General features: G+C 37.6%; 1 protein-coding gene across 1 annotated transcript in view; it reads left to right on the forward strand.

The window, feature by feature from the left end:
* SRFBP1 (serum response factor binding protein 1) overlaps positions 1-22565 on the forward strand; it is a 78015-nt gene that overhangs the window by 24023 nt on the left and 31427 nt on the right. Inside the window, exons 2-3 of the mRNA XM_050913583.1 lie at positions 4491-4579; positions 5555-5627. Coding sequence (XP_050769540.1) covers positions 4491-4579; positions 5555-5627 — 162 coding nt within the window. The remainder of the gene's footprint in view (positions 1-4490; positions 4580-5554; positions 5628-22565) is intronic.

A 22565-nucleotide genomic window follows, 5' to 3' on the forward strand; every position in this document is an offset into this window, starting at 1 on the left:
TAGTAGTGATTTAGGTTTTTGGAACCTAAACCAGATATTTTTTTGGTTCTTTAATCGAAAAATACCTTAAGTTTCTCTTCAAGAAACTTGAAAATTTTCATAAAAGGTTTTTTGCAACAGCTTAATTGTGTGGGAGGCTCGTAAAATAACTTTCTGTTCTATTACGCATGTACTTTGTCTTGTATTATATACAATAACCATGTCCCATTAATTTAAAAGGGATAATGTATGTGATCAGAAGCCCTTTCCAATAAGTCCAACACTGATTCAGGCACTGATTTAACCCTTCCAAATTTTTTGTTAGTTGAAATTAAGTAATTTGTAACTATGACTGAAATATCAGTAATCAAACCAAACTATTTCTTGCAAAAAAAGCTAGAAGGAAACTTAGAGATCAAAGGTACGATTAAACAATTCTGTGTCAGTTTCTCTCCCTTTATTCTCCCTGCATGGGCATGAGAAGGGCTTGGACATGCTGAGGATTGGGGAAGGCTTGATTGGACTAACACACAAGAGGACAAATCTTGGAATGGTTATTCACCCTTCAGAGGCAGGAGTAACCTGGAGTAAGAAGGCAAAGTGGCTGAAGCTGTTGATTTCTCCCTTCCTCAGCTGTAAATTCTGGGTTAAATATAGTTCTTGTGATGCCTTTAAACACACACTTGTTAGATGCAGTTTGCTGGAAATCACCCTCTTGGTTTGACCTGTACCCTCTCATTCCTTTGTACGATTCCAAGTGTACCCATCCATCCAAATCGGGGCTCTTTTTATTGCCAGATACTGCCGCTACTACCAGTGAGTACTGGGAGCTATAGGTTGTGCTGAAGTCAGCAATTGCTGTTATCCCCCTCGGTAATGTGCACTCCTTGGGCAAAGGTGAATTGCAGGAGAGGGTTACTAGTTCTTGTCTAATCGGCTGTTCCCATGCTGTGCTCTTTGTTTGCCTTTTTCTCTTGAAACTGCAGCAGCTACTGTCTGCCTGTGGCTCGAAATGGCTTGTGTGCAGTTGGCTGGTACATGTCATGTTTTGTGGCAATGCTTGCTGTTGGGGTGACAGAAGCCTCTCTTTGTGAAATACCTGCAGCCATGGAATTTTTTTGCATTTCATCTTTGTTTAGGATCTGTAGTGATATAAATACTTACAGTATACTGTGGAAGGCACAGTGCAGAATGGATGTGATTTTTATTCCTAACCATAGCTTTTGAAACATGCTGATATGCTTTCAGGCTAGTATGTGTTACTACCTAGGTTTGTTTTTAAAAGTGAGTTAATTTCCCCCTATGATTTCTTTTAGATTTAATAATTTATATATTATCTATATCTATTCTTACTTTTATATTACCTATTCTTACTATTTAAGAATTATAATTAATAAATATGTATTAACCATTAATAAACACGGATATTTGTTAGTATTAATAGATAGTAGTGGCTTAATTGCCTTGTAGGTAATGTTTTCCTACAGAATAAAGAAATGTCTTCAACGAAGGAAAGCCTCTCTTGTTCTTTGTTGCAAGGAATCCTTGAAGTGGTTACTTCCACTTACAGTTGCAGGCTTCCTGAATTTCCAGGAATCCTAGAATGTGTTCCTATTGATAGACAAGATTGTTTGCTTTGAGATTTGCCTGTGTTTATAATTATTCTTTTGCGTTTACTGCAACCTCTAAGTAGATTACAAATCCTTATTGCCTGGTCTTAAAGCATTGGTAAGTCTGACCCTAACTTACACTGCAGGCTTTCTAAGTTTCCGTGCAAAGAGTTCTCCTTTTCTTGTTGTCTTGTCTTAACCTATTTATAAAAAATATCTTACTTATTATGAGTAAATATTTGTTATTATTTTTTAAAATCTACTACTGTTGGGGTTTGGGTTTTTTTGGGGTTTTTTTGTTTTTTTTTTTTTTACTCAAGAGGAAGTTACCTATCTCACTTTGTAACACGAGAGGTGGATAGTTCAGTGAGTCCTAGGAGCCACCCTGGTGGTCTAAGCGCCATTGTTTCAGGCACACTGTAAATCTAAAGCAAAACTTTTTTGATTTCTCTCCCAAAGAGCTGACTGCTTTCTTGAGAACTTTATGAGCACTTCCAAGAACATAGTTGATGCATACTGTCCTGTGTGAAAGAATTGACTGTGCATTACCTAAATTGATATTCCTAGTCTGCCAAAGAGCGAATACTGTCCCTCGTTCCTGCTGTCATATGTCTATACAGCCTTCATTGGCTGGCAGGGGGGGATGCTGGAGTTTGGCTCTTGTAGGCCCCAGAAACATGCTGTGTCTGCATTAATATTTCTATTAAAATATATATTACAAAATATTTTTTAAGAGAAAGTTAAATATACTTCGTGTTTGTATACACAGTAACTAGTATGTAAAGTGTTTGTAGCTTGTGGGTGTTTTTAATGGTTACTTAAAAAACAAACAAAAAAAACCCAAACAAACACACACACCCCCAGCTTTCTAAGAAGGCCTACCCAGTTTGCATCTGAAGTGCCAAACTCTTCGAATGTACATAGTATCTAAGAGGTATTCAACCAGGAGATGCTTTATTTTCTTTCTTCCATTTAGAAGAAGGTGTAATATAGGGAGCTGTGATAATTCCATTCGATATCTTATAAAAAGAAATGTTTATATGCTCAGATGGCAAATGGTAAAGTTAAGGATTTCTTCCTTAGTGCATGGAGGCTTGAGCAGTGCTGCTGTCTAGCAGAGACTTGGCACAGGTGCTTTTTGGCATGTGGTTTCTGCTGTTAACTGAAGTAGAAATGTGTGTGGGTAGACCTGTGTGCACAGTTATTTTCAGTAGGGTAACCGAGGTAAGTCCTGACCTTTGCTGTGCCAATTTCAGAACAGGAGACCAATTTTAAGTCAGTCATTCTTGTCCCAAAAACCTTTGCCTTTTCCATTCTGTCTGTGCAAGTGCCAGTAACGCTGCCCCAGTACAATTCCCCTCCCCTGCTTTACAGGGGAGCACTGTACCACACGCTCCTCCTCTGCCCTGGCAGAGGTGGGGCTGGCAACCAGCATATGCCCCTCTCTAGAAATTGTTTTGCTCTGACTGATTCTGCCTTCAGTAGAGCCACTGCTGAGTACAGTTCAAGGGTTAACTGCTTGCTTGTGTGGGTAACCTAGCTACAAATGTAATCAGGTATGCAAAATATGTGGGGTTTTTTTTGGTTTTTGTTTTTTTTTTAAATAAATGATATAGTCGTACCTTTGTGGTCTCTGCACAGAGGGTGTATACTAGCCAGGCTTCCCATCATAGGTGTGAAATGTTCTTCTGTGAGCTCTGAAGATTTACTTTTTTCTCTTTTTTGGTCAAGCTTGATGCAGGGTTATAATACTAATATTCCTGGTGGAACTGACTTGATGGTGCAGTCACCATCAAGCAATCATTTTGATGTTATCTCTGAGAAATTAGAAGATAAAATAGAAATCTGAGGTAAAGAACTTCCTTGAGAAAGAGATGCCAACTTACTTTGAAACTTATCCCACTGGATAAATTTAAGAGAAATTTGGCTTTTTGTCAGGAAGACTGATTTTTTTTTTGTTTAATATTTCATATTTTCTAAGTTTAACTGTTAAATACAAAATCTTAATAGGAAGATCTATCTGAATAAATAAGGGGGGGGTTGAGTTGTAAAAAAGCAAGATTATAAGTCACTATTGACTCCCTGTGTCTCCAAAATGTGCATCATTGACAAGACAATGCCTAGGCCTAAGGTTTCCCATGATGGAATTTAATAGGAAAAGATTCCAAGGATTTGTCTGCTTGTACCATCTGTCTAATAATAATTAGAATTCTGTTTCTCTTATTTTGGGGCGAGAAATAAGACCAAAACGTTATTGTCAGGTTTTCTTTAATACTGTCTACTTTGAATACATTTTGGGAACAGAGTACTGGGTAGGATAGGAAGTTGAAAGAGACTGTAGTGAGTTGGAAATCACTTTGATTTTATTTTCAACAAAAATCAATTCAAATCCGTAAAAAGGTTTTCATATCTCAAATTCTGTTCTGTAATAAATAATGTTTAGTTTGGGAGTCTTTCCTTAATCTTTCAAAATGTTTCATAACGAAAATGCTTTTACGTATTATGTACTAATGGAAAAGTACTGGTGCTGTTTCACTGGGACAAAAATAAACAAAGTGAAGGCAAAAGGTGAGTCTTTTCAAATCTCTAGCTCAGTCTAGCTCTAAGAATAATATTAAAGTATGGCTAGTTAGGAATGTCTTGTCTTCTGTTTAGACCTCAGACACATTTTTAGACTGTTGGTTGTTCTTCCTCTGATGTTTATGGAAGCAGTTTGATTTTAAATGAAATCTGAATGAATTTGAACTGGGATTTGGTTAGCAGGGGAATGCACTCTGTTTTCAAAAAATAGTTCTTTTTGTTGAACTAATCTCTAAAATTTAAGTCAATGTAATGAGTGTATTGTATATGGAAACTAATCAAGGAAAACAAGCTTTATAATGTCTTCCATCTTTCTGACAGGTTGTGAAGATGAGAAAAGATGTGAAGAAGGCCAGAGTCCTGACTATTCGCAGACTAACCAGACACATCGGAAAATTAAAGTTGAAAAAGTCAGTTTTAAATATCAGTGTTCTTCTTTGTGTGTTTATAAATGAGACAGTATCTTAAGTGTTTTCTCAAAAACAGGGAAGTGGGAGAAACTTATATTACATTTAAAACTTAACGCACTATGATGCATAAATTCTATTTGTCATATTTGTATGTCACTTTAGATAGACTAAAATTACTAACTAAAAAGCAGTTTCCTAAAGCAGAATTGAGATAACATTTTTTAAGGGATTTAGCGTATTGGAAGCTAATGTGAATCACTTACAGAACCTTTTACAGCACTTTAAAAAATGTCAGACTTGATCTTTTAGGATATTCTGCTGTTGAACCCAAGTTGTGCAACATTTATTTTCTCACTGCAGTTGTCTGCAAGGTTCTATAGCAAAAAATACTGTTCAGTTTGCATAGATCTACACGTCACTTGATTTTTAATAACCAATATTAATTAATATTTAAGTAAATAGTTAAACCAACATTTTGTAGATTATGTTTTTAAAGATAACTAGCCTAAAGTAACTTATGATGTGTCTTATTGGAGGCGGTGTAAGATACATCTGTTACTGTGCTCAAAGTGTAAATTGAGCATACTCTTCTCCCACAATTTTAGCAAATCGTGCAAAATAAGAAGCTAGCCAAATGATCTTTTATATTTAAATATTACAGATCTTAAAATGTAATTATATTTGAGATGTCAGTGTCTCCTATGTATTGTTGACAGGAATTGTAGTTACTATTTTCTAATAAAGTCACATTTGTCTGTCTTATCATTCTGGTAAATCCTCAGTGTTTTTTCCTCTGTTCAGAACAGCAGAAGCATTAGATTATGTTCAACTCTGCTAAAATGTTCATTTAACATCAAGGGAACGTGTTTATGCTCACTCTCATGATATTTTTATTTTGCGACTTAGTATTAGCCCACAGGGAAATAAAGTGAACAAAACCTAGATCTTTTTAATAAAGACAGACTTCATTTGCAGGGGTTCAGAAGACTTGAAATTAAAGAACCAAAAACGAGTTGAGAGATTAATAGAAGAAATCCATGCCATGAAGGTAATACCATGTTTAGATATTTAAATATTAGAGGCAACTAATTTTAGTATCAAAAAGCTTTTTCTGTTTTCTGGGACTATGTTACTGAAACTTAAATATTTCCAGAGTCAGCTTGGTCCTTACTGTAACACAGCTGGAAAATTATGAATATTTGCATATTTCCATGTTTGTTTGCTGCATCTGTCAAGGTGTTAGTTTGAGTCTTAAGCTTGCCAGGCTAAACATGAATTTGTTTAGAAATGCGTGGTGCTTGAAGTTTTTACTGTAACAGTTAAAGCGCAGAAATTGAAGTTCTCATGCCACTCAGGAGTATGGAAGGTATTTTGTGTACCTGACAATACAGTGTCCTCATTGTCAGTTCTCTTAGCTTTAAGTGTGATGCTACTTGTATTTTACTTTCAGCTTGAGTAGTAGTTTGAAATTTTAGCTGCAAGGTACTGGCAACGCTTGAGTCAGACCTTTTTTTATCTTCAGCCTTGCTGTCAACTGATACAGTTTTTGTGTCTTATATGTTATGACATATCAGCAAATGCTTCAGAAATTTTATAACTTTGTAATATTTTGTACTAGTCGTATCTCAATTTTAACTGATAATGCTTAAAATTGTGTGTGTTGAAATATGGTACAAATTCCAGTAATAAGGCTTGAGCACAAGAGTCCTGTGTAGGCCAAGAAAACTGTTTTCACATAAAATGGCTGGTTTGTTTGTTTTTGCCTTGATGACTCTAGTGATTGAATCACCCTTACTGCTGTGTGTTTGTTGTGGGCTTGTTGTTTTGTTGTGGGTTTTTTTTTTTTTAACCTTTCTCTCATTTTTTTTCTTTCCTGATCCTGGCACACATCTTAGTCTTCAAAAAAGCTGATAACTGGAAAGGCTTCATTGACCCATTTAGACGTGCTTTGTGCCAGATTCATCAGGTGGAATCATAGGGGTTTTTAGCACAGTGCTTACAAAACGAGTCCTCACAAATCAGTGAAGGGTAAAGGAAAATGGGCAGCACAGTAATAAAGGGTAAAGCACTGGTCAGGCAACATGACAGTCAGATTGAGGCATTCTGCTTTTTTGGCTTGCCATCAGTCTTAAACTTGGTCTTCTGATTCCCCCCCCTTTTTTTTTAATGACACATTTATGTGTCTGTTGGAGCACGATGAAGATTCTGGAAACGTCTCTCAATTTTGTAAGAGTATATATCAAGTGATCAGTTGTGGTGCAGCACTGAGCTCACAAGCCCACGTTTTACGGGGCTCCTGTGAGTGCTCCTGAGAGAGTTTCACTGCAAGATCCATTCTGCATACGTCTCCCAGAAGTGTTCACTTTGTCCACATTGTGCTTTTCCTTCCAGGACTGGCTCATGCAGACATCTTAAAGGCTGCCTGCACTCAGGACTGTATTGGCCAAGTACATTCAAGCTGTTTCTTCAGTTGGTGTTAATGAGTGCAGGACTTGTAAGTGTTAACTTACAAGTTACTTAAGAGCCATTGTCAAGGGAGGATAGATTTGTAATCTGGAGAGCTGAAGGCAAACAAATTTTGTTTTGAAATAGTTTAGAGAAAGGGAGGAGTCTTCAAAGTGAGCAGCTGAGAAAGAGGAAAAGCTCTCCCACTTCTCAGGCAAATAGCTAGTAAATGCACTCAGTTAGCTGAAATTGTGCTGTAAGTGGTCTTTGTTAAAAAAAATGCACCCTTATATTAATAATATTTTTATAGCAAAAAGGTTGGTTTTCATGGGGTTTTTTAGTCTTTGAAAATGAACAAATAGACACTTACTAGCTCTATGGTGTGTATGTTTCTTAGACGAAAGAAAAATTCCTATTTCTTGTGAATCGCAGCTCAAGAGGCACTAGTTGTTTACATATTTTTTCACCACTGTTGATTTCTAGACCAAGAGAGCTTTTTAGAGTTGGCATAGAAATATTCCTCATTCAGCATGGAAGAGTAACAAGACAGTTTTCACAGAAATCATTGATGTTATTTGAGATGGTGGGAGATTTTAGATTGGTATAACATCGCTCCCAGCAACCTCTTTTTTTAAGTTATTGATCATAGGATTTGTAAAGAACTCTTTGCATAATGTGAATGGATATTTTAGAATTTTTAGGAAAGAATGGACAGAATAGAAATGGTTAATAAGGTAAATTGGTAAGCAGTCTACAAAGTTGCAACTTAGGACAGGCTTGTATTATCCAGACTATTCTAGCAGTTTCAGTGTGTGGATCCCAAACGTTTGTCAGAGGAGATGCAGAGCCTTTCAAAACTGATTGACTGTGTGCAGAATATAGGAGCTGGTCATTTTCCATGTAACATGCAGAAATAGTCCATAAACTTCTACTTACATGTTTTATGTAAGAAAAAATGTCTGCCTTCTCTCTTACAGAATGTTTAGTCTTGGGCACTAAACTTGAGGAGTATAGCAAGCTGCAAAGAGAAGTTCTGTTGAAAAGACAGAAAAACAACAAAAATAATTACACCAGCCAAAGTGGTTTGGAGCCAGAAAGTGGATGTTACATCAGAGTCTGACAGCATGTGTATTTTCAGATTAAAAGATTTCTTGAGATGGCTACTTACAACTTCTAGAACTTCTTTATTGGTTGGACAAAGACACGAAGGCCTGCTGTAGATTGAAGAAAATACATCTTTGAAAGAAAAGGAAAATAGTACAATTTTTTTCTGAGCTTTTCCCAGTTGCCAGAGACAGCACACCTCTTTTCTAAATAGGCATTTTTCTTCCATCAGTCAAGAACAGACCCAGACTACCTTTCCCTGACCACATATCCAGGGAAAAAAAAGCCTTCTGGGGACTGCTGGCATGAATAGGGTCTTTTGGGAAGGACTTTATGTATCCTGATGACCTCAGAAGGCACGAGAGGAGGATTCCGTTTCACAGGGAATATGATTCAAGCTCAAGAAAGAGACACTGAAATTCTGGGACCTTGACACAGTTGTCTGTCTTACTGAAGTTTTTAATGCGATGGCTTAAGTTTCTCTTACTCAGGAAAAAAATCTGAGGGGTTGAAATCCCAATAAGGGAGAATTCCCTGCGTTCTTAAGAATTACATTTCTGCATTCTGCCTGTAAACCCACAAACCTTTTGTACTAGTTCATTTACTTGGGGAATCTGTTTCTTGGTCAGCACAGTGTTTCAATATGGCTGCTGCCACTTTGTGGAACAACTGTTATGTTTCATCCAGACTGTAACAAAAAAAAAAAACAAAACCAAAAACAAAACAAAAAACCCACAATTGCCTGATGGTGCATCTGTTGTTAGAGGCTGGCTGCCTGCAGCCCAGCAGGACTTGTAAGAGCTGCTGTCCTTCTGAATGAGACAAATGTGAACTTTCAGTTACAAGATCGTAACTTCTCTTTCTAGTGTCGATCTTTACTAATTACAATCTGATATTGTAGGAAGGAAAGAATGCTTGCTATTATTTGATAACTCTTGTCTTATCACTAACTCTTGGGCATGCCTTTCTCCTGTCTTCAGGTAGACTCTAAACAGACGCTGCTGACATAATTTCACTGTAAATATACTGTTTCCTAGGAGTGGGACATAATTAGATGCTCACTTGTCAGGTTAAATACTGTGTCTACTTTTTTTTATATCTTATATGTACTCACACATGCACAGTTCTACATATATTGAAAACCTAGGAAGTGTTGGTGCTGGGCTGTATAAAGAAACTTTTTGTTATTTGAATTTGCAAATAGCATATGTTGTTGTGTTATTGCTGGAATGACAATTTTTGATTCTATACGTTTTCATTGTTGGAACTGGAGATTAAAAATAACTTAATTGGCAAATACAATTAATAATGTCTCAAGCACAACAATCAGAAGTAAACATTGTGGGAAATGAGAACAGTTAAAAATTCCAGCCACGTGGATGCAGGAACTGGGTTAATTGTTTGCAGGAGTTCTCAGAGCTGTTGGAATAGTACACCGTTTTTTGAGTTCTTCAGATTTCATTTTGCCAAAACCGTATAAAATATTTATTTAAAGATTCATGAAAGATGCGGAAAAAAGAACAGTATGATCCTTTCTAGTCCTTCTGCTGTGTTACTACTTTTTTAAAATATAAAATTGTGTATATTTACAGGATTTTTTTTTTACTTGTTTGTCAGGCTTGATGATACTGTCAAAATGGACTAATTATGCATTGTAGAGTACTTATTACCATATTTAGGAAGCTATGATATTTTTAAAAGTTTCTTTACACAGAAATAACTGATTGTCTAGTGATATCTTAACAAGGCATAGCTTGTCTTGAATTGTTTAAATTTCTTGGCTGAAATTAGGTCTTAATACAACTTTATGTGGTTGCTTTACTGTGTACTTAGGAGTAGTTTTTGCCTTTATCTTACAACAAAAACCTTGGTATTATGGCAAGTGTTGCTATACCAATGTCGTGTTTGGAGGATGCCCATTAATGAGATATGGAAGAAAGACTACTTGCAGTCCTTGAAGGGAAGATGTCTTCCAGTTGTTGGGAATGAGCAGCAGTTGGTTACAACCATTGTTAAATGGCTTGGAAAGATACGTTCTCTATCCTGAAAATTATCACTGGAGAAACAGATAAGTCAGTACAATGTTTTTGTTTTAATACACTTAAAACACAACATTTATCACAGAATAATGAGTTCAGTACAAGAGATACAGGAAAAAATAATGCTTTACTCTCAATTATTTTCTCTCAACTTTATATTTTAGCAAGATACGAACAGAAGTAGAGTTAAGTGTGAACTCCAGTACTACTGTAAAGCTTTTGAAAGGCAAAAGGTTGTTTTGTCAAGGTGGAGCTTCAGTCTGAAGGATGTTTTCACAATCTTTGACCTTGGAAGAAAAATCATCCAATTTCATGAAAGTAATAGTGATATGGGTGAGAAAGGGCTTTTGCTCAGGACTGGGTAACTGATGATTTTAGTGTAGGTCAGCCTAAGGAGCTTGATAGATCTTCATTTTAGTATGGTCTTTTTGCATGGACCTTTTGTATTCTGAAATACCAGGCTTTTTCAAAAAGCCTTATCATTTTCTTCTAACAGTAGTGGTTTCTTTTTTTGTTAATGCTTTCATCTTCTGTAGCCTTGGCTTCAGTTAACATCTCACTGTAGAATTGTCTTAAGTAAGAGTGAGGACTAACACATTTTTTTGCAGTTTTGCTTTTCCTTTCTCCTAGCATATGTTTCCAACAACAGTCTTGCATATTTCCTTTCGTAATAGATAGCAGACTTTCATATTAATGTTATAGAATCTTTAACCTTTAAAGGTTTTTGAAAGAGTAATGGGAAGCTCTTAAGCTCTAGTGTAATCAGCTTAGGAAGGGTCCTTGATGCTTCTCAACAAAAGACAGAGGCAGGGGTGGTCCAGCTTTCACAATGGTATGGGCAAGATGCCACTTACAGACCATTTCAGGGAAGAAAGAAGGGGCAGAACTCCAAGTCATTCAGCCCTCCTTCAATGGAGCCGTGCAGATCCTTGCTTTGGCAAGTGTCTGACTTGTTATCCATGCTTGATGCATTTCTCTGCAGTAATGCAGGAAACTTGGTGCTTTGAGTGGTGGATACATCCATGTGTGCGTTACTTAGGTGTACATGTGCAAGAAGTCAGGCACTTTTAGGAAACACTGCTTATGTTCTCAACAGCAGATTCTATTTTGTCAATGGCATTACGTGGCTCTTCTAGGTAATGTATGCCCTAGTAAGGTAGATTATTTTTGTTATACAGACTCTAAATATTCATTTAATGGATATCTCAAATTCTGTCAGGGCTGAAGTAGAAAGCTCTTCCAAGTAGGAAACACAATGTAAAGAGCACCTAATGTAACGCAGAAGACAGCATGGGTAAACAGTGTGTTCCTGAGCCCAAACACAAAAAGGAAGTCCACCAACAGTGGAAGCAAGAACAGACTACCTGAGAGGAATGTAGAGACACTGCTTGAATGCACACAGATAGTGTTAGAAAATACAAAACTCAGATGGATTTCCAACTAGTGAGGAATGTGAAGGTCTGCGGGAGTGGCTTCTGTAAGTGCATTGGGAGCTAAAGTAAAGCTAAAGGAAAATAAGGGTCCATAGTTCAGTGAGAGGATATGGAAAAGGGTGAGATATTCAGTGTGGCTTTTTTCCTCTTGGTTTTTACTGGTCAGTTCTGCCCTTTGGTTTCTCAGTTTCCAGAGGCTACAAGCAGAGTCTGTGGGAGTGAAGTGTTACCCACAGCAGAAAATGATGCCGTTAAGGAATGCATAAGTCAGTTGGACGTATACAAGTTTGTGGGACCAGATACGTTGTACTTGGGGGTGCAGAAAGAGCTGACTGATGTCATGATGAGGCTATTTTCATTGTTTTTGAAAGTTTACAATAATTGAAAAATATTACTGACATTTGGAAAAAGGCAAACATCATGCTTAACTTCAAGAAGGAAGATCTGAGCAAATACAGGCTGGTTAGTCTCAACTTAATCTCTAGGAAGGTTATGGAGCAAGTCTTTCTGGAAGCTAATTCCAAGAACAGGAACGATAGGAAGATGACATGGAATAGCTAGAATGGATTTACCAAGGGTGAATTGTGCCTGACTGACCTGATTACCTTCTGTGATGATATGACTGTCTGTATGGACAAGAAGGAACCAGCAGATGTTGTATACCTTGACTTTAGCAAAGCCTGTGACACAGTCTCCCATAATCTCCTTATAGCCAAACTAGGGCCAGGAAGACAAGGAAGGGAAAATTGCCCTTTATGTGAGAGAGCAGCAGGAATTCATGGAACTCTGCCTTAGGATGGATTATGAGCCAGTTAAGAGCATAAGGGTCAGCATTACCAGACAGACTAACATAAGCGATATTATTGTGAGTATCTGCTACACACTGCCTGATCAGAAACAGATAATAGAATCTCTTAGCTTGGAAGAGACCCTTAAGATCATCGAGTCCAACCATAAACCTAACACTACCAAGTCCATCACTAAACCATGTCCCGAAGCACCACATCTGCCTGTCTTTTGAATACCTCCAGGGATGGTGACTCAACCACTTCCCTGGGCAGCCTGTTCGAGTGCTTGAGAACCCTTTCAGTGAAGAAATTTTTCCTACTACCCAATCTAAACCTCCCCTCGTGCAACTTGAGGCCATTTCTCATCCTATCACTTGCTACTTGGGAGAAGAGACCGACACCCACCTCACCTCAACCTCCTTTCAGGTAGTTGTAGAGAGCGATAAGGTCTCCCCTCAGCCTCCTTTTCTCCAGACTAAACAAGCCCAGTTCCCTCAGCCGCTCCTCAGAAGACTTGTGCTCTAGACCCTTCACCAGCTTTGTTGAGCTTCTTTGGACACACTCCAGCACCTCAATGTCTTTCTTGTAGTGAGGGGCCCAAAACTGAACACAATATTTGAGGTGCAGCCTCACCAGTGCCGAGTACAAAGGGACGATTGCTCCCCTAGTCCTGCTGGCCACACTATTTCTGATACAAAGATGAAGACCCCTTCCAGATGACTTCATGCACCCCATCCCCTCTGCAAAGCACAACTTCCCCACATTACACAGCTCCTGCCACACAAAGGCTACCCATGGCTGTGCACTCATGGCCTGTGCTGCAGGCCAAAGCACCGTAGCAGCCTGCCCTCTCAGGGTGCCGTGTACCAGCAAGGCCCAGCCTTGGTTAGTGTCCGGTTTCCCCCGTGCTCCCCACCAGCACCCACAGCATTGGCACTCTGCCATCAATGCCCTGCCTGCCTCCTCCCACCCTTGCCTCCCACCACCAGCTGGAGTGCTCTGTCCAGTTCTGGGCTTCCCAGTACAGGAAAGACATCAACATACTGGAGCAAGTCCAGCAGAGGGCCACTAAGCTGGTTAGGGGCTGGAGCATATGATGTACAAGGTAAGAAACCTGTGTTTGTTCACCCTTAATGAAAAAAGGCTAAGGCCAAACATTATTACTGCCTGTAGCTACCTAGATGGAACCATTCTTTCTTCAGAAGTGTCCAGCAGAAGGATGGTGGGCATAAGTTGCATCCTGGAGAATTCTGACTTGTTGCGTGGGGAGGAGGGGGAATTCACCACTGGGGTGATAAAATGCTGAAACAGGTAGCAAAGAGAGGGCGTAGGATTTCAGTCCTTGAAGATGTTCAAAACTCAAGGGCCCTGAGCAGGCTTCTCTGTCTAGAGCTACTTTGGGCAGAAGGTTGCACTAGATCTGGAGGTCTCTTCCAGCCTACTTAAGTCTATGTTTACCTAATCATAGGTAGGAGGGATTTTAAAGTTAGCAGCAGTGAAACTGTAGATGTACAATAAAATATTTTAGCTTTAGTTAGGAATGAAAACCATCTCATTCAGTCAGTTGTTATTTCTCCTCTTTAAGAAATAGCTTTGGGAATAAGTCAATAGAGTTGCATGCGTAGGTTTTGATATACATGAATAACTGTGCTATACCGTAGATTTACCTTCCAAAGAGTGTGTGGAAGAGCATCATAAACACTATTGAATATAGGCGGCTGGGTCAAGTGCTTGAGAATGTACTGTGTGGAGCGGTACCATTCCTGTACTTGTCTGGACAGTGGAATTTAATACTGCTTTAATTGATAAACTTACAGATATTCTGTTCTGTGCTAGTTTGTATTATTGAACTGGTACTACCAGTAAATAGGCCTGTTTCAGAGAAAATGTGAACAAGTGGCCCTTAGTACATTTTCCACGCAAAAATGGCCAAGATATTTGTATGACAATCAATATCTCATGACTGGAGGTGGGGAAGAAAGCATCATGTATTTCTGTATGTAATTGGTTGTGGCATAGCGTTTTATCATCCTTTCCATATGAATATTAAGGCATCTTGGGCATTGGATAAGAAGGGGAAAAGGGTTGGTTGCTGTAACTTCAACATCAGGGTGTTGTCTCTTTCACTTTTACAATATGCTCTCTCCCCAGCTCATCTATCAAGACTATCATGATAGGTGGTTGGATGTGCTCACTGATACCTTTTACTTTTTTCTAATCATGAAGTTCCATGGAATTCCTCTTCCGTGATATTCTTGTAGGAGATAATTCCTCAGTAAGTCATGAGCATTTTGTTTCAGAAGTATTATGACTTTTTGATACTGAACAAATTCTTACCTGAAAAAACTTCTTTCCTTCTGATTCTGAAATTAAAAACATTACATTAACATTGACATAATGAGCAGAGACAATGTTACACTTCCAGAGAGAAGTGAGAGAGTGAACAAATACAGATTATTCCTGGAGCAAATGCTGGTGTATGTAATTGCTCTCCGGTCAAGACAGCAAGGATGTTGCTTCTGAATGGAATTTACTTCATGGAAACACCTGTCTACCAATATGTACATGCGCTTATCCTTAGAAGTGAATGATGACAGCTTTTTTTATCAAAACACAAACGTTTTGGTCTTCATAGCTGAGGTGGAGAAAAAGTATACAGAAGAAGTGATGAGCTGAATGACTGACTGTTAGGGTGCCTTTCTCAGTGTTTATGAGGTCTGAGGCTTGGCTCTTGATTAAAAAGAATGAGGGAGGAACGCCTTGTCAGGAGACTACATAACCGTGTCTCCTCAGTATACCCACTTACCTTCAACATTCCTACCTACCACCTTTTTCTGACACAATTCTTAAAATAGGGAGAAGGCAGGTTGGTAATACTCACTGACTGAGTTCTGTTCTTAATCTTCATAGCATTTCATATTATTTTCACTGATACATTGCTTCCATTCATGTTTACGCTAAAATGAGAAACTCCATATTTAATATAACTCTTCCCAAGTCAGTGTCCTGTTTGCTCCTCTTGCAGGGTCAAAATATCTTATCTGAGTGTTGTGGTTTAACCCCAGCCGGCAACTAAGCCCCGCACAGCTGCTCGCTCACTCCCCCCCAGTGGGATGGGGGAGAGAATCGGAAGGGTAGAAGTGAGAAAACTCGTGGGTTGAGATAAAGACAGTTTAACAGGGAAAGCAAAAGCTGTGCATGCAAGCAAAGCAAAACAAGGAATTCATTCACTACTTCCCATCAGCAGGCAGGTGTTCAGCCATCTGCAGGAAAGCAGGGCTCCATCACGCATAACCGTTAGTTGGGAAGACAAACGCTGTAACTCTGAAAGCCCCCCCTTCCTTCTTCCCCCAGCTGTATATGCTGAGCATGACGTCATATGGTCTGGAATATCCCTTTGGTCAGTTGGGGTCAGCTGTCCCAGCTGTGTCCCTTCCCAGCTTCTTGTGCACCACTGGTGGGGTGGGGTGAGAAGCAGAAAAGGCCTTGACTCTGTGTAAGCACTGCTCAGCAGTAACTAAAACATCTTTGCATTATCAACAGTTTCCAGCACAAATCCAAAACATAGCGCAGTACTAGCTACTATGAAGAAAATTAACTCTATCCTAGCCAAAACCAGCACACTGAGCAAGCTTAACAATCTCAGCATGAGAAAGCTGTAGAATATGATACATTTTTTTCTAGATAGCAAGCATAAAAGAATACTTAGAATTGTAAGGAAAACTGAGAGAAAAATGGGGGGGGGGGAATCTTGTACTGTACAATTTTAATTTGGAATGAGAAAACAACTGACAGCCATTCCTACTGTTTTATTTCATTATGAGAACAGAAGTAATGATTTTTTTTTTTTACACCAAATGCTGCTTTGGATTGCATAAAAAAAGATGAGCTGCATTTCTTAAATAATAAAAGTGAGTAAAAGTATCACCAGCTTCATTTTCAAGACTTCGTCGTTGAAGAGATACTTAAATAGAAGCAGTTATCGTGCTTTTTTTCTTATGCACTAGATTCTTAGTTACAAAGTGAAAACAGATCACAAAGGCAGCTTTTTGTTGGATTTGAGACAACTTAAGGAAAATATTAAAGTAGGTTCTAAGTGAAGGTTGTCAACTATCTTAAAAATATGGCTTGCAGATGAAGCTTTTTCCTCTTGAGTCTTGCGTAAGAATTTTACTATCTTATTTTTTTGTAAGGATGCAAAACAAGCTATTTTCACTTTTTAAAAAATATGGCTTACACATGAGACTCCATCTCATTTTTGAATTCTGCATAAGTATTTTTATTGTTTATTTTAATAGAGGCAACCTTTGCAGTAGTACAAAAAACAAATTAATGCAACTCATATGCATTAATTTATTTGAAAATTGAACAGTGACAGCAAACCAAAACACTTACTATTATTCAAAATGACAGAAGTGTCAGCATGTTTCTGTGCTCATGTTGAAAATATTTATGCATATTCCAAATAGATACTTTTTTTGTTGTTGACTTCTTTCATCATCCCAACGCGTATTTCACTTTAGTGCACCAACTTGGGCCTCTTCATTAACCTTCTCCGTAACTCATCTGAACCTGAGATAGAAAAGAATGTTTCCATAAGCACTGCATACCTTTTATTTACATTTTGGCCATCCCATGCTGAGGCGTACTAATAGTTGCCAAATAACATGGTCCTTGTGAGATCTCTGAGGCAGTTCTAGTTAATTTCTTGCTGCATACTAGCTGGTCTTTGTACTTAATTTATTCTGGAGAACCTAAGAAGAATATCTCCAGTAAATAGTGGATCTACTTAGTATGATGGATCAAAATTAAACTGTCTCAATGTCCTTAATCAACTGTTCTTTTGGGGACTCTTTCTTCTGAAGAAATTTCCCAAAGAAATTAGGTCTTCTATTCTTCACAGATATAAAATAAATTTAATATTGTAGTAAAGGTTTTATTCTTATTTATTCTAATTGGAGGGACTGGGGGGGAGAGAAATTGGAGATCTACTGTAAATATCTTTATAGTCACTTGGAAACTAATTAATTCAGAATGGTGACTGCAGCTGCTATGACTCCTTATTCCAATTGATGCTTTTGTGCGTAAAATCTTATTTCCCCAAAGGTTGCCTCCTGCTTACAAAAAAAATATATAAAGTCTGTTCTGGGAATGTAATACTAATGTAAATATGACTTCAGTGCTGGACAGACTCATTGGCACTTTTATTAAAGAATGGATTTAGTGAACACATGGATGAATAAGATGAGGCAGAGTAATTGTACCTTTAGGAGATTAAAGTCATGCCTTGCAAATCAGTGGGAGTTCTTTGAAGGAATAAATACGTACAGTGGATGTTGCTGATTGAGTCTGTATATTGTTTTCAATTTCCAAAAAGCCGTTGTCCAGCTTTCACCAAAGCCTCTGGTGGTTTTTTGTGGTTTTGTTTTTTGTTTGTGTTTTTTTTTTTTTTTTTTAAAAAGCTGTTCACGGATATGAGTTTTCTTCTTTTAGTCACAGAGTTAAATATAAGTGGAAGAGAGAAATAGATGGTTAGCTTTGGTAGTGTTGGAAATCTAACAGTGGAGTTCTGTGGAGATCAGTGCTAGAAATGATTCAGAAAATGAGCATGAATGACAGAGCTTGATGAGCTGAAATTTCAGGATAGTGAAGATACTAACACTAAGACACTGCAGAATAATATTACAAAACTGACTAACTGGGCAATAAAATTTCTAAAGAAATTCAGTAGTGATAAATGCAAAGTAATGCATGTGGTGGTGGTGACAATTACATTTCCAGTGGTTCATTTTCACTGGATCGAAATTGGCTGTTACCAGTGAGGAGGTGGATATTGGAGTTACCATAGATACCTGTATGAAAATGCTATATTGCTATTCAGTGTCTTCAGACAGATGACAGTCTGTTCCTATTTAAATCAATTGTTTTACCGTATACTGCATAAGTTGTCTTAGTGTATTTAAAAAAAAAAAAAATGAAAATAGTAAAAGTGTAAATAAACGCGTCACGGATGATCAGAGGTATGGCATAGCATCTACAGAAGGTGTAACAAAATTGGAACAGGATTCCCCAGGATACAAGGCGAACTACTGATGTTGAAGGTTTACACAATTCATGTATTTGTCCTGGATAGTTCTTTTGCACTTTGTATATCAATATTTTGCTCAGGAGCTTTTAGCAGCCAACTTGGAAATCTGCAGGTACTGAAAAAAAATCGTATTTTTCATGTTTTGTTGCCAGATCTCTTCTTTCCACCTTTACCCCTCACCTTGGGCAAATGAGATAGCACATTTGTCTTGCTCAAGTTTCAAGATCTCTAGGAAAGGACAAAAAGTAATTTATTTTCTTCCCTATGGCACTTTAAGAAAAGACTGGAGGAGGAGTACTTTTCCTGGAGATAGTGCATACTGGGAAAGGGAATGGAAAAAGGAAATTCTTTCTTTCTTCATTGACCTCTTTTTCTTTTATGCCCTCTGGAAGCAGACAGCAGGGCTGTGTATATGGATCTATGTATTCCTGCACTTTTACCTCTTTCTGCATCTATCCGGGTTCTTCTGTCTTCGTTATTCATTTCTGTCTCTGTATCTATTTCAAACCAGCGGTGGGGATTATTAGCTGGATTGCACCCATTTGTCAGTCACTGTCTTCATTGGGAACATTGTGAGAATATAGCACATCCTTTTCCTGACTGCTTTGGTGGCAGTCTTGCTGGCTCAAGCGCCTGCTGGGAGAAAAGAGACTAAACTGAGAAAGAGGCAGTTTTCTGCTAGTTGTGCATAGCGTCCCCTTCTGGCAGGTAATGCTGTTTTTCTTTAATTTTTACAAAAACAGTTCGTCTGGCAACCAGCAATACTGGCAACAGTTGTGAATACCGGGGATAGTAATTCAAAACCGAAGATAGTTCCAGCCAACACAGGACTGCTTGGAAATATGTTAACCCTGAAATTGCATGTGGTTGTTATTTTAATATTAGAAAAGCAGCGTGGAACAAATTGCCAGTATAGAGTGAAATTACAGATTGTACCAGTCCGAGTGAACACTGACATTCAGAACTAAAAGATATTTGAAGAAAAAAGAATATTCAAATAACGATAATTTTGGCATCATCATACTTGCTGTACTGAATAATCCAGTGAGCTTGTTTTTTCCTTTTTTGTAACTTTTCTTTTGAATGCTTGTAATTGTAGTTTACTTCCATAATACGTTCTACTTCTGAAATTGTCACAAGATTACAGACTTGCTAACTTTTTTTTGTATCCTATGGTGAAAACAGTGACTGTTGCTCCCTGAATGTGGCTACTGAATCAGATGGGAACCTCCAAAATTAAACAATTTATTTAATCTGATTGACTAAATAAGATGCCAAGTTCACAGTGTTCATCTCGGTAGACTGATGTAATTGCTGGCATTTGACTTGCATACCTCTTGAAATATTAAATTAGTTTATAAACGTGGCAGAAAAGAGCAGCCTATACTTGCCAAATAAAGTTTGGGTATTTTACAACAGCTTAAACAAACTAGCCATGTTAACTCTTCTTTTAGGGAGGTGTTTTTTTCATTTTGTTTTGTTATTAAACTGCATGAATAAGTAGTCTTTGCCTCAGCTGCATGCTCTGCTTTTAAGAGAGCTTGTACAGCATAGCAGTATAAGGATATTTAGCTAGAGGAAGGTAACCATTTGGACAAAACTATGTTTATAGGAGTATTTTGTAATTTTGTTTGATGAGTATTTTAATAACTTTAATTTTTCAGAGAACAATAAAAACAGAAAACTGTAAGATTTTGTAGTGTGAAACTTGGTAGATGAAAACTCACAGGTTGACATTGAATTTCACTTGGATCTAAACTGAGACAGCAATACTGTAGACATTTAGTAATGTTTAAAATTGATGCCAGCAAAAACCTGACACCAGTGTAGTTTACAAAAGAACAATTGCTAGACAAGTTCCACTTGAAATACATTCTTGCGTTCCCAATGATTAACTGTAATTTTGGAGTGCTCCTTTTTAACAGGTTAGTAATAGTTAATTCCCATCAAAATCAAATGCCATATATTCATCTAAAGTGAGATGGTTGTACAGCTTTCAATTTTTTTGAAAGTTCTATTATGATAATTTCCTCTAGTGACTTCTTTGGTTTTGTTATTTTAAAATGAGAATTAAGTTTTACTATTTTTTCTTAATCTGTTCTGTAGTATTCCTGCTCAAGTTGTTATTAATCCAACAAGGCTGAAAATTAATGATTTCAAGGAAGATTATTTTTTGTTTTGAGAAGTCATATATTAAAATAAAAGGCAAGTTAAAACAACATTAAATTCTATAAAGCTTTTGAAAACATAAGGCAATTGATGAAATACGCAAAGTCATTAAAAAATACATGAAATTTTCTTTAGTGTATACTTTAGGAAAATCAGCAACTGTAGAACCCTTTCTTTTTATGCTTTCCTTCCTCTTTGTAATACAGAATCTAGATATTTGATAAGTGAAAAATACTATAATTACTGTAGGACATAATAATAATAATCTTAAACCCTAATGATACAGGGGAATGTATTTAAATTATAATTCACTTAATTTGTCTGCAATTAGAGAGAAAATGTCTTCATTTCTACTGAATAAAACCTCTGGTTTCAGTATGTGATGATATAGAATCAAGTCATCCAGTCAGGTTGCTGGGAAAAGCTTTGTTGGCTAGACTGGTGGAACAAAAAAAGATCTATGGAATCTTTTTTTGTTGTGGTTTTGCTTTCCTGTAGTTGTCTGTTCTTTATGACACAGGTATTTACAGTAAATCTTGACTTCTATGGAAAGCTAAATCTGTACATCCGCATACTTTGAACTTTTATCAGACTTACTACATTGACTGTAAGCTTAGCAAAAGTTTAACTTCTTGAAGTCATTTATTAGAAGATATTATTCCTGAAAATGTGCAAACTTCTGAAATAGTATTTATTCAAACAGTAAATATTTGAAAGACTGTTAGTATGAAAACAGTTTAATAGTGAGAAGTTCCGACAACGTGCAGAGCATTGCTAATTGGAAAGACATTCCTACCTCCATTGTAATGTGACATGTCATTTTCACTTAGAAAAAAGAATACATTAGTAATATACTGATTTGTTTGTCCTGTTTATGTTAATTTTGAGTGCACTTATGCCTGAACACACAGTCTTTACTTTGTCAGTATATTGCATTATACTAGATGAAAAGGGTTGAGAGTCCATCTTCCCAAACACATTCACCCTACAGTGGTTAATTATTGTGTTTCATGGTATCATTTAGAACCCAGTAGAGTATTGTGTATTTTTATAAGCTTTACATGTTTGCACCAGTTAGATTTTGTGTCCATCTGTAATTTAAAAAGCAAGGGTTTGTGCCAGTGAGGTGCTAGTGAGTCACCAAAGAAACCGTGACAGTAGCTGCCAAGTAGACTCCCTCACTTTCTCTATCTGACAAGTGCAGGCTGCAGCGTAAATATGCACAAACATTGAAAATCCTGAGTGTCGCCTTGCCAGGAAGAATGGTGAGTCAACCTGAGCAAGGCAGAGAGATCTTTAACCTTAGTGTGAGTAGGTTGAGCATATCTTGTCTTTTGTTTCTTTATCTAAGCATTTTATAAATGTTTCTATGTCTGTTTCGAGTATTGCAAATAAATGCTTTTAATTGAATTTTATTTAAATCTAGCATCAACTGAATGTGGCTTGGGAGGCATCGCAAGGCCCTTCTCTGTGTAGCATGGGGGGATTCTGTGAACTGGGGGAGCTGAAGTGCTGAAGATTCCCAGCACATCCTCTGCCCTGAGCCCCAGGTGTGATTCACCCAAGAACCCCAAGAATGAATCCCTATTTCAGCCGCATGGGCCAGCGGGTGAGCTGACACTTCTAGGATTGGTGGGTGCAGGTTTTTTCCAAATGACTGTTTAAAAAAAAAAAAAAAAAAAAAAGGTTAGAAAAGCTTTTAGCACGGAGATATCTAGATACTTACTTGACTCATGAAGGGCAATAATATTCTGAACAAGTGACTTGGCAGTCTGTATACCTTCTTAATTTTCTGGGCATCAGTCAAATTCAGACCTGTGACAGGGATGGCCCTAGCAGCGCCATGCTAGACTGCTTGTGAATCAGTCTACCTCTAATGAGACCATTAGTGGCCCTCACTGGATTCTCACCTGTGGGTTG

Source organism: Gymnogyps californianus, chromosome Z, assembly GCF_018139145.2.
Source record: "Gymnogyps californianus isolate 813 chromosome Z, ASM1813914v2, whole genome shotgun sequence".
Lineage (NCBI taxonomy): Eukaryota > Metazoa > Chordata > Aves > Accipitriformes > Cathartidae > Gymnogyps > Gymnogyps californianus.